The sequence below is a fragment of the Rhinopithecus roxellana genome, chromosome 18 (assembly GCF_007565055.1).
Source record: "Rhinopithecus roxellana isolate Shanxi Qingling chromosome 18, ASM756505v1, whole genome shotgun sequence".
In the NCBI taxonomy this organism is placed as follows: Eukaryota; Metazoa; Chordata; class Mammalia; order Primates; family Cercopithecidae; genus Rhinopithecus; species Rhinopithecus roxellana.
The window spans coordinates 67288435-67301801 of record NC_044566.1 but is presented as its reverse complement, the minus strand read 5'-3'; the positions used below and the strand labels follow the sequence as shown (position 1 = coordinate 67301801).

Below are 13367 nucleotides of genomic sequence, written 5' to 3'. Positions count from 1 at the left end.
CCTTTTCAGGAATTTTTTTTTTTTTAATTAAAAAATAAGTTTTAACATCAAAATGATTGTAAAGCCTTTTTTTTTTTTTTTAACATTTTAAAATTGAAATAGAAGTGTATACCTAGATCTCTTCACCAACTAGGAAATCCATTGCTGAGATAGCAAAATTTTCTTTTTCTTTTTTTTTTTCATTTTTCATGTTTAATTTTAATATACCTCATGTATATATTCATGAGGTGCACGAGATGTTTTGATAGGGGCATGCAGTGCACAGTGATCACATCTGGGAAAACGTGGTCTCCATCCCCTCAAGCTTTTATCCTTTGTGTTACAAACAGTCCAATTATACTCTTAGTTATTTTAAAATCTACAGTTATTATTGCGTGTAGTCACCCTGTTGTGCTATCAAATAGCAGGTCTTACTCATTCTTCCTGTCTTTTTGTACCCATTAACCATTCCCACCTCCCCCACACCATCCTGCTACCCTCCCCAGCCTCTGGTAACCGTCCTTCTACTCTTTATTTCCGTGAGTCAATTGTGTCTATTTTTATGTCCCACAAATGAGTGAGAACGTGTGATGTTTGTCTTTCTGTGCCTGACTTATTCCAGTTAACATAATGACCATCCATGTTGTTGCAAATGACAATCTCATTCTTTTTGATGGCTGAGTAGCACTCCATTGTGTGTGAGTCCCACATTTTCTCTGTCCATTCGTCTGTTCATGGACACGTGGGTTGCTTCCAAATCTTGGATGTTGTGAACAGAGCTGCAGCAAACATGGAACTGCAGATATCTCTTCCATATACTCATTTCCAGGAAGCGGGATTTTCTATCAGCCTGAAGGAGCCAACTCTTGGTGACTCTTGTCAAGGAAAGCAGCACACACAATTTAAATAGTGATCATTTATGATCCTGTGTACATGGTATTGAACTACATAGGTTTTTCCCTCACATTCAGTCAATGTTGAGCACACAGTAGTGTGCCAAACACTGTCTAGGCACGAGGTATACGTGCAGGAATGAAACAGCACAGTCTCTTACTTCATGGAGTTTATATTCTGGCATTAACTTGTTTTAGATTTAACTAGGCGGTAGGCCCTTTCTACAGCCTAGTTAGCTGAAGAAGCTTTCTCTGGATGAGCTGAAGTAACCTTCTCAGCATAGCTCCATTTTCACAAGAGGGAAGAAAGGCACTGGGTGATGAAGGGATGTGCTCGCTGTCGCCTGGCCAGCGTGTGGTGCAGCTGGGCTGCCAGACCAGGCAGGATATCTGTCAAGCTCTTCTTCCTCCTGTTCCAACCGTTTCAGGGCTGGCTGGCTGCTCAGGTCTCATGAACCCTTACCTGGAAAGGTTGCAAAGTTTGTTAGTCTCTCCATCTTTAAAAAAAAAATATGTACTTGTTTTTAAAATTATTATACAGTAAAATTGACTTCTTTTGGAGGATGGTACGGTTCTGTGAATTTTAGCTTGTATAAATTTGTGCAACCCTCACCACAATCAGGATACAAAGCTGTTCCATCAACCCCCAAGTCTCCTTTTATAGTCACACCCACCCCTCCCCACTAACCTCTGGCAACCACTACTCTGTTCTCTATCCCTATAGTTTTGCCTTTTCTAGAATGTCACCTAAGTGGAATCCTGTATACCTTTTGACTGACTTCTTTGGCCCAGCATAACTCATCCCCATCTTTATTTTTTCCTTTTTTGGAAAATTTCCTTCCACCCACACACTTGACTTGAGCATTAACACCTTTCAGATATGTTCACCACAAGCTTCCCGGTCTTAAGGAAACTGAGAAAGTATCTTATTGTAAAGGGTTTTTCTCTGGAGTGAAGTCACAGGCTCTGGGTAGTTCTGTTTGTACTGGGTTTTTGTTCTGTGCCTCCAATATGTGCATAGGAAATGTGTCGTTGAATGGTGGGGTAGCTGTGGAAACGCACTGCTCAAAAGATGGTTTCATACCCTGTTCACCTAATTGTGTCACTGAAATCAGAAAAGGAAAATCTGTGTCAGTGAATTTCACTGTATAGTCAATCATCCAGATTGGAGGGTCTGTGGAGTCAATCTACCTTGGATCAAAAATATTTAGGAAAAAAAAATTTGCATTCATACTGAACATGTACAGACTTTTTTTTCTTGTCACGGTTCCATAAAACAATACAATGTAACAGCTATTTACATATTATTTACATTCATTAGGTATTACAAGTAATCTAGAGATGATTTGACATATGGGATGTACTGTGTATCAGTTATATGCAAGTACTACACCATTTGCTATCAGAGACTTGAGCATCTGTGGATTCCAGTATGTGTGGGAGGATCTAACCTTTGCCCACTGATACTGAGGGGTGACCGTTGGCGTGGCTGTCACAAATCCCAGAATTCACTGTGTATTTTTTGTCTTGGTCTTCATCTTAATCAGTATTCTAGGATTTTTTTCTACATTCTCGCTTTTGGTTTTCACTAAAAGATTTTAACTTCTCTGCCCTGTATCTTATTTTGACATTTTTAATGTTTATGTATAATAATATCTCATTTTGAAAACTTAAAAAAAAAAAGATGTGATTTATACATGTAGTCATCTGGATAGAAAAGAACCTTTCTCTGTTTTTGATTTTTAAGATATTACCTGCCAGTAAGATTAGTACTGTTATAAGACAATCATTTTATAAACTGTTTTTCACCAAGTAGTCATTTTATTTTGTTTTCTTTTTTTAATACAGTTTCTATGTAACAGAACTGTTTTCCTCATCACTATTACAAATCAGTTTTTAATATGTATGCTAATGTTTTGAATTTTAATATTGATTATAAATTCACAACCTGTAGATTAGAAATTTGTAAAAAAAAAATGTTGTAAATTTACGTAACTAATTTTTCAGCTACCTTGGTACTAATGTTATTTTATCGTTACCAACTGTTACAACAAATATACCAAACTATGGACTTAAATGTTTTGGCATTAAAAACTATTTGATAATAAAATTAGGAAATTTTATCTTGTGGTGATTTTATTTCATGTTATAGTCACACATTTTCTTGGCAAATGAAGAAAATATGTAGTGTTTTGTAGTTTATCTGCTTTTTGACATGAAAATGAAAATTTGGTTGTACATCATTTTATGTTTTTAAAAAAGAATTTTCACTCATTTTAATTTCTAATGACTTCAGTAGCAGCAGCAGTAGTTGTATACAGTATTACGTGGAGACTGTGAACTCATATTTTATTAAAAGGACTGTAAAGAGACTGTGCCTTTGTTTTTTGCACAAAGACTACAATGTAGTTAAATCGAAGACTAGAATGTAGTTAAATGGGTTTTGAAACTACACTATATGTGTTAGTTAAAAAAAGCCTCTAAGAGTTGTTTTCTGGAGATAAGTTAACATGTGAGAACCATACTGCACATAATTTTAGCCAGAAAGTTGTAGAATATTTGAAACCAGTGCCTGCTCTTTTGAAATAAAGAACTAGAGGGCGTGGTGGCAGGCACCTGTAGTCACAGCTACATGGGAGGCTGAGGCAGAAGAATGGCGTGAACCCGAGAGGCGGAGCTTGCAGTGAGTTGAGATTGTGCCACTGCACTCCAGCCTGGGCGACTCTGCCTCAAAAAAAGAAAAAAGGAAGAATTTGCTTGGTGTTTGTATTTGAAAGAGAAAAACTTCTCTGAAATAAAGTTTTTTTTTTGGAATGAAGCAAACTTGGTTTCAAGGAATAACAGAATTAAATGTTCTGAAAGAAGCTGCTTTGCTTTTCTCACTTAGGAAAAAGTCAGTAATGGAAGTGCATAGGCCAAGCCAATGGCACATCTTAAAACCTGGTTTTCATTCTCACCCTCAGATCCTGGAAGAAAGCTTCTCATCAAATTCCCTTTTGGTTTTGTCTTTCCCCTTTATTAGGCTGATTTTGTGAAAATTGCTCACCCTGAGCCAGCATTCAGAGAAGCCGCGGAAGAAGCTTGTAGAAGTATTGGCACCATGGTAGAGAAGTATGTGCTGTTCTCCTGCCCGCTTCTGTGCCAAGTCCTGTTCTCCTGCCACCCTCTGTACCTAGTCCTGTTCTCCTGCCGCCTTCTGTGCCAAGTCCTGTTCTCCTGCCGCCTTCTGTACCTAGTCCTGGGTGATCCGGTTTCATGGACTTGTGCAGTTTTGTCCAGTCCATAGTGCTTGTCCCCCGCCCAGCAGGGTGGGAGGTGTGAGTGACCAGGGGTGGCCAGAGGGAGGGCTCAGGACAGGCCAGTGGCTCACCTCACAGGCGGGCCCTGGGCCTCGGGGCTGGTTGTCTTCTCTCCGTCATTTCCTTGTCTGTAAATGGGGTGTAAAGTTAACCCTGCCTCAGGGTCCTTGTGAGGGTTAAATGAGATCAGTGTAAAGGTGTCCCTTGATAATCTGAGATCGTAGACACCCAGAATTCTTGTCATCACCATTATCACTTACCTTAAACAAGGGCTTTTAGTATCCTAGTGGCAAGTTGAACTTACTAGATTCTCGCTTGATTAAATTGCTGTTGCATCAGTGGCTGTGGGCCACAGGGCGAGAAGCCAAAATGCTCTGTAAACAGGGTCCTTGTGGCCTCTGTCAGTTGGAATTAGGGGAGTCTAGGGAGGCCGTAAAAGTCTGTGGGAGGGCTGGAGCAGGCTCTGGCTGAGGCTGTGATGGAGTGAATTATTTTAAAGTGATTTTGAGGTAAATGTAAATGTTTTCAAGCCACTTACGAGAGCTCCATAGTGCTTGTTAAAATAACTTATTGGTGGACAGTGCTGTATTCCAACACACTTAGCTGCATGGCACCATGCCAGGCAGTGTATAGAGCTAGGGAGAGCCCTGGGCTCGCCAGCATGGATTTACAACAGGGAAAAGGGGGTAACACGAGAAGACAATTTCATATACCAGAAGTTGTTGGAGGAGGAGAGTGATGGCTTCTCTGGTTAGATGAGGCTTCCTTGGAAGACCCAGCACTTCAGGATGTGCAGCAGCTGTTTTTCCCCAGGTCGGGCCACATGTGTTCACTTTGGCACGATCGTGTGCGACTTTTCCCACAGCTGCTGAAAACCAGCTCGCGGAATGGGGTAGAACTGGGCCCTGCAGAATGCAGGCGCTGGGCGCGCTGACAGGGCTGAAAGCAGGGACTCCCTGGGAGAAAGCTTTGCCTTTCGGGAAAGGCCTCTGGCAAGTCGTCCGCAGTGGGCTGCCTGCTCGAGGCGCTCTGCACGCTGTTTCCTGCCGAATTAGACACAGGCTGGTCTCATGGACAGTCACTCTTCATTTTGTGGGAGGACAAATACAGACAGAAGTATGGGCTCTATCTCAGGGTCTTCCAACGTAAAACATACTGGGACGATTTCTTTAAACCTCTGCAGTGGGGGCAATGCACGATTTCCTTAAACCTCAGCAGTGGGGGCAGTGCGGGCAGCCTCTGAACTGCTGTCCCTTTGCCATGGAATGGCTCCATGGGTGAGCAGGTTAGGAGGAGGTAGGCCTTGGCACTCACTCTCTGCGTGACTTCTGGGATCCACGTATGGGAGTCTGGCCCTCCTTGGTGAGTGTTTTTTGGTGAGTAATGACTACCTCCGTTTCACTGGTATTTGGGAAGGCCAATGAGAATGGTAACAGAAACCTTTCGATTGATATAGATCTTCAGTGTTTTTTTGTGAACCAACTGAGGAACAGGAGTATCGTTGACTCTGTGAGTAGAGACTGGTGAGTGGTTCTTACAACCTTATCCATCCTGGAAGACCTACCCAGCAGGGTGCAGGTTGTATCTAGACCCAGCTCACTATTCAGCTCTGAGAGGGCCATGGCATTTGCATTTAGGGAAGAGGACTGGGTTCCTGCCAGTGGTACTATGGGGTGGGTTGGAACCACTGCCCAGCCTTGGGCCCTTTGCTCTCTGAATGGCACAACTGCTCAACAGTGGCCATGGTTCATTCACATAGGAAATGTGTGCTGCACACATGATCTCATTTAATCCTCACGACAGCCTAAGGTCTAAATAACGTGTCCAAGGTCCCAGAGCAGTTACAGGGCCAGTCTTGCATCCCAGTTGCGTGGCGCTGAAGCCTGTGTCCTGAGCTCTCCCTTACAGCGTTTTTAAATTTAAAAATTAGCTGGGCGTGGCGGTGTGTGCCTGTAGTCCCAACTACTTGGGAGGCTGAGGTGGAAGGATCACTTGAGCCCAGAAGATTGAGGCTGCAGTGAGCTGTGATTGTGCCACTGCACTCCAGCCTGGGTGACAGAGTGAGACCCTGTCTCCAAAATAAGGGAAAGAAAGAAAGAAGGGAAGGAGAAAAGGGAAGGAAAGTGGGAAGGAAGGATGGTTACACTGTTCCTGGTAGGTTATGCTGTTCAGCTTCTGGGCATGTGTATGGTACAATCTGACACCATTCTTTTCATGTAAAGTTAAAAATAAGGTATTCGAAAGTCAACTAATTTTTTTACATTTCTAATTGTTCTAGGTTGAACACAAATGTGGATTTATATCAAAGTTTGCAAAAATTACTAGCTGATAAAAAACTTGTGGATTCCCTTGATCCAGAAACAAGGTACTCACTCATTTCTTTGCCTTGGTTGTGACTGTGACTCTAGAGGTGAGGTTGGGAGACTCTCCCTCAGGGCCTCTGTACTTGCAGAGGCAAATGAGTTTGTTTATCCATCATCTATCTCACCAGACTGCAGGCTCCTTGAGGGTAGGGCTTGGACTGTTTTGTTCCCAGCTGCATCCTCAGTACCTACACATTCATGGCATGTGGTCGGTGCCCGACTAATGAGTGAACTCCTGTAGACAGTTAATAATTATGCTTAGCTTTATGCTCAAAGTTCCATAATTGATACTATCAGAAAATAAAAGCAAATTGATTTTATCTACTGGGAGGATGTCAAGATGCTTGTAATGATTTGCTTTGGTTCATTAGGCTACATTTATAAATCTGAATCGAAAAGGCCTTACTTCTAAATCAACACGTTAGAATATTTGATATAGGAACCTAGACATCTTACTTCTTTGCTCAAATGCAATCGTCAGTGGAGTAGGGTTTGTCTTTAACCTGCTTATATGTATGTCATAACACAGATTAATTTTTTTCTCATTTATTCCTGTTTTATCTACTTTTTATTGGTGGGACACTTCCTCCCACAACTTGATTCTTTCTGATCCTGTTTCCTTCTCCTATTTTGTCTCCATATGTGGCTTATTGACCCCAAATGAAGCCATTTTCTATAGGGACCAACTGATCATCCAGGTTGCTGTTAATCTAACACATGAGCAGCATGGTATGTGAGTAGCTCAGTCTTCAAGGGGTTATTTTCACCTGCCTGGCAGGTGTGCAGGGACCTAGTGGTGTTTTACTTTATCAGTCCTGATGCTTAGGACAGTAGTAAAGCTAGCTGTGTCATCACTGTAGCTCAAGCTTTATCGTTATCTTGCTTTCATTAGCAAAGCAAGGAAAAGTTGAATTCCTATTAATTGTGCCAAATTTATACTGAACTGATACTGACTTTGAATAACAACAAACCAATGTAAAAAATAGGTTATTCATAATCTCTGTTTACTAAAGATTGACATGCCCCTGTTTGTGTATAAAAATTGTAGTGGACTAGCAGACCATTTTAGATAGAAAGGACTTGTAGTGATAGGATCCATACCACATTTCTAGATATTATTAAAAATGCCAATAGGAATTTGTAAATAATAAAATGATAAATATATTGGGGAAAATAAACTGGGTAGAATGTCAACAGTCTAGAAAAGAAAAGCAACTTGGAAGTAGGAGAGAAGAAGAATTGGAAGTCAAAATTATTGCAGTATCATGGCACTTATATATCATTGAGTATTGGCTAGCCCCTAGAAATAATTATATTTTGGAACCATTCATATGGCAAAATATAAGGCGGTGGCTAAAGCAAAGAATTACAGATTTAATAAACTCTTGTCTGGTAAGTTAATGCACAGAGGAAATGATTTAAATTAACTCGTCATCTTATTCTTAGATTCAATCCTTGAAATACTAGTTCTCTGAGATGTTCAGAAATTTTCTCAGAAGGGTTCCTTCAGTCAGTAAGTTTGGAAATCTGATGTATCAATGTATTTCCCCGCTTGAAGAATTTTAGTAGCTTAGAGTCTCTGAGAAGGCAGGCCATAAAGAAACCTGTTTAACTTGGGGTTTTTCTAAAGCCATTAAGAGCTTTCATGTATGCAAAGAAGATAATCACATTCTCCAGAAGATTTAATGGAGGGAAAGTTCTAGTTGTAAGAACAGCCAAAGCTGTAACACATGTTGGAACGAACTTAGGAAGGTAGAGGAACTGCGACACACATGACATCTAGGAAGCATGCAAGCGACCGAAATGGAGAAACGTGCTGTATTCTTAAGGAAGAAGAAAGCTCAGTAGTGTTTATTACTATAAGTTTAACGCTATCTCATTTCTAAATAATTTTTTTATTGTTACTTAAAATTATTTTGAAGTCATAGAGAATAAATATGCCGGAATAGGCAGGAAAACTCTTGTAAGGAAAAGTACTAAAAAGGGACTTATAGCAGATAGTAGACCATATAAAAATGCTGTATTTAAAGAGCATTATACTTAAAAATGTCAGAATAGTCAATGAGATCAATGGAAGAATAGAGAAAATTTAGACACAGACACAGATATTACAGTAAGACTATTTGGTACGTGCTAAAAGTGTCATTTCACATCAGTAGGGAAAGACTTGGTTTTCAGGAAATGATGTTAGACCAGTGGATAACCATTTGGGGTTAAAAAAGTAGATTGATTAAAGATGTAAATATTTTTAAAAGAAATTATAAAACTAGTGGTAATCTTGGGATGTGGAAGGTCTTTCTTGTCATGATACAAACTCATACCGCAGAAAGATTCGTTGATTTTTATTATATAAACATTGCAAACTTTGGGATGGCAAAATGCTTCCACATTCAAAGTCAGAACACAAGAATGTGAAAAAATGGTTCTTAGGTGACAAAGGGTTAATATATTAACTATGTTAAGAGAACTTTCAAATTACCTTAAACAAAGAGGAAAGAAAACCCCCTTATAGAAAAATGGGCAAAAGATTCTCTTTGTGAAACTCTTATTTCACAAAATAAGGAATAGCGACAGATGGCCCTAAAACTGATAGCAGTGTGCTACAGGTGCAGCAGTGGCAACAAGTGTGAAGTGGGTGGCAGTGCATCTCCAGAATGGAACTGCGGGGTTGGACTTTGGCTTCAGAGCTTGCGAAGCCCTAGTTTTCTCCTTTGTAAAAGGGAAATAAAAAGTACTTCCTAAGAATCATATGAGATGTAAGGAAAATAATTTGTATAAAGTGCTTTGCTCTGTACCTGGCATGAGACCCACCACCCTTAAGGAAAAGTAGAATGAAGCAAAACTTTGTCAGCCAGCAGCTGACAGAGTTGAAACAGAATAAGAATAGCACTTCTGGTTTGGGATGCTGGGTCCTCTAGTTACGTGTAGGTTGATAAGTCTTTATGGAGGAGCATTTGGTAATATATATCAATGTGCATACTTTTTGATTAATTTCTCGGAATTTATCCTAAGGAAACAAACAAGGATTAAAAAATGTAACAAGGATTTTTATTATATTATGGTTCATGGGAGTGGGAGAATAAAAACATTTGCATTCTATATGACAATACAAAACAAGCATCAAAAGCCAAGTCTTTGAAGAACGTTTAAAGACATGGAGAACTGTTCAATGTTTGTGATATAATTTTACAAGAAAAGGCAAGTGTAAATGTATACAGTTGGGCCTTAATTATTCTAAATTCTAAATTATTCTAAATATATAATATATATATAGCATTAAAAGTAGATTGAAAGGAAATACAAGAATTTTAGTAGTCATTATCTTTGATAGGATTAGTGATTTTAAATGTTTCGTATGTTTCTGCAATACAGTTTTGTCACATAATAGACCTATATTGTGTAATATGATAAACGTACACTATAAATTTCTATTCAAGGTATATTTGACGTAATAATCAGGAAAGTAAATATATCTACTTTGAAAACTCAAGGAAAGCCAAAAGCGTAGATCAAATATTTGATTATTTCCATTCAATGTTGTTGTTGGTTTTTTTTTTTTTAAATACCGTTGACCAAAAAAAAAAAAAAAAGGTGTTACATTTGAAATTGGTTCCAAGCGTGAAGCAGGAGTAAAAAGAAAGAAAACAATTCTCATTAGCCAAGAAAGTCAGCGTCCAGCACAGCATCAAAGGATTTAATATTCTAAATAGCTGCTACTGGCTGGAAGAAAAACTGAAAATCTCACGCAGAGGGCCTTTGAAAAATTGTCCAAATATAAAACCTGTTTTATGTTTTTAATTATTAGGATTTGGATTGAGTTGAAATAAATAAGTAATTATTATGGTGGCTTTCACAGGTTTGTACTCTCTGAATAAAGGAATAAGCTCTTATATGACGAGCCAATCATAATTGTCAGTCAGATAGATGTTTTGCCTGACTTCTGAGGATATTAAGATCCTTGTTTAAAACAAAGTGTGTGTGTGTGTGTGTGTGTGTGTGTGTGTGTGTGTCTGTGTGTGTGTGTGTTTTGAAAAAACTTTTGGCAGTAAAGCTCAAAAAGACTGATTTATTTAACAAAAAACCACAGTTATTTTTGTTAGTAATTTTTATTACCTGTTATAACCTGGGGCTCATTTCATTTATAGGCGAGTGGCTGAACTGTTTATGTTTGATTTTGAAATTAGTGGAATCCATCTAGACAAAGAAAAGGTACATCTTTTCTCTGTTTTTTTGACTCTTCCTGTTTTACTAACATTTAGTTGATATCATTATTGCTACAGTCCTTGTATATGTTGCTTGAATTTGCATACTGCAAAAATGTGCAGGTCTTTTTATCTGTTATGAAATTCTTCTATAGATTGTATTTGAATGTAGCCCCCTCCCTGGAAGTTGACCTATCACACCATGATAATTCAGAATTAAGAAAGACTTGAGCCAAGTGGAATGTTTTAGATATCATGGAATTAGGATGAGATAGGCGATATCAGGAAAGACTGCCAAGTGAATGGGAAAGCTGATGTCATTGAAGATGGGTAGTACAGAGAATATCATTAAGACCTTACGTAAGTGTATTGATTTATATTATGTGTGTGTTTGGCAGATGCAGCAAGCATAGATTACACAGCGTTTACACTGGGATGGAGGGCCTTCTACCTAGTCCAGCCCCTTCATTTTACAGATGTGGAAACAAGACAAAGTGATTTGTTCAAGTTGCCATCCTAACTAACAAATGGCCAATGTTAGTTCTTCAAATTTCTAACACCGGCCAGTGTTCTTTCTAGCGCGTAACATCCTGAGAAACCAAGTGCCTCATTTCAGTTTTAAACTCAGGGTTGGAAGAACAGGAGAGACTTGACATCATTGGAAGTTCAGCCTGCCCCACAGTCTCCCTGACTCCCCTGCGGTCTAGACTATTATGACTTTGTTTATTTGTTTTAAACAGTAATACATTTTTCCTAGTAAATATGGTAGAATTAAACCACTTACCTATGAAGAGATTAAGTTATCAGAATATCTTGAAAGTAGAAGGTAGGGCCTTGGGAATATGCATCACGTACAGTAGATGTTACCATGTTGATAGGTGCCGAGTTTGAGTAATGCTGGAACCCTCACACATCTGATGTGTCTGTGTGGTGTTAAAGGCCCGGCATGTGATTCCTGGTCTGACCCTGAGCCAGGACGTGCCTTCCCAGTGGCCCATGGGGCTTATGGGCTCCACTGTAAACTCAAATTGCCTAAAGTGACCACATTTGCCCCCTTCCAAATCAGTTCTTCATTAGTACTTCTCTGTAAAATAAAATTTTGGAGTGAGTTATATTCTTTCCCTTCCTAATATTCTCATATCTTCTAACCAAGTCCTTGCATTGTTCCTACAGTCCTGCATCTGTCTGCATCCCAAAAACAAATCATCTTGATTCTTATCACCAAACACCTGGGCTGTTCTTAAGGCCTCTGTCTTCCTAACAGTCATTATATTTAACATCAACTGAGCACTTGCTATTTTAAATCATCTGTTTCTCATCAAATCTTCACAACAACTTTGAGCTTGGTGCTACTATTACTTCTGGCTTTTTTAGATGAAGAAACCAAAGCTGCAGAGGTTGTGGGAGATGATTTTGTAAGCCAGACAGGCTCCAGAGCCCGCATGGCCAGCATGTCACCATCCTGCTGGTCAGTCTTCCCTGTCTGTGAACATTGGATTAGTTTTCATAAAACATTGATTTGTTACTTTCCTGCCCAGAATCGTCCTGTGGACTTCCCATAGTCTAGTGAACTGGCGAAGTTAACATATAACAGAGAGCTCACACTTGTGGCTGTGCTCCGGCTGTCAGCCCCTCATACACAGTGTCCTCCCCGGTGTGTGGTGCGCTGTCCTAAGCCTGCTCACCAGGTTTCCCTGGCCGCAATCCCCATGAAGGCCTCATCCTCACGCCACATTGTCTGTGAAGCTTTTATCCGTCCCCCAGGTGGCATTTTGTATTCATCTGAATGCATTTTACTTATTTCATGTAGCATTCTTCTTTACCTCTTGGTGATGATGATGCTGTTATTGTTGTGTTGCTTATCTAAATTCTAGGCTTACAAAGGATCGAGAACATGGATCATGTTTTTTAGTGCATATTAGTTTTGGACTCAAAGTATTGAGTGAATGTATGACAAATCATAATAATGCTAGCTATCATCAAGTTTGATATCTTCAGAAGGAAGGTTGCTAGTAGAGAATCCAGGTGAAGAGTTTTAGTTTTTATGTATCCTCATGAAGGATGCTTTTGAAACTTTGCTGACAAATAATATAGGTTCAGTTCCACCAGCATAGACATTGCCGCTTTTATCTAACGTACTATCACAGTGTAGCTCCTTTTTCCCAGTGAGCAGCTCCCTGGGGAACCCATCAATATTGAATATGCAGGTAAAGTAAACCTGCTCAGTTTTCCCTTTGTAACTTCCATGTCTGTTCTCAAAGGTGCTCCACTAGGGCAGAATATAAAGTAGACATGTTCCATTTTTCAAAAGAGAGACCATAAAATAAACCCACCAACAAAATCTATAAATCATCAAAGCCTATATTCTTTCCAGTTGGTTTCTTATTTAATTAATTAATTAATTAAAAATTTTTTTGAGACAGAGTTTCACTCTTGTTGCCCAGGCTGGAATGCAACTGGGCAATCTTGGCTCACCGCAACCTCCACCTCCCGGGTTCAAGCGATTCTTCTGCCTCAGCCTCCTGAGTAGCTGGGATTACAGGCACGTGCCACCACGCCCAGCTAATTTTGTATTTTTAGTAGAGACGGGGTTTCTCCATGTTGGTCAAGCTGGTCTCAAACTCCCAACCT

The 13367-nt window shown here is 39.6% G+C and overlaps 1 protein-coding gene across 3 annotated transcripts in view; it reads left to right on the top strand.

The window, feature by feature from the left end:
* Positions 1-13367, top strand: part of MIPEP (mitochondrial intermediate peptidase) — a 158837-nt gene that overhangs the window by 4124 nt on the left and 141346 nt on the right. For all 3 annotated transcript variants that reach the window (XM_030922176.1, XM_030922175.1, XM_030922174.1), the window contains exons 3-5: positions 3895-3983; positions 6450-6536; positions 10680-10743. In XM_030922176.1, the coding sequence (XP_030778036.1) occupies positions 3895-3983; positions 6450-6536; positions 10680-10743 (240 nt within the window). The remainder of the gene's footprint in view (positions 1-3894; positions 3984-6449; positions 6537-10679; positions 10744-13367) is intronic.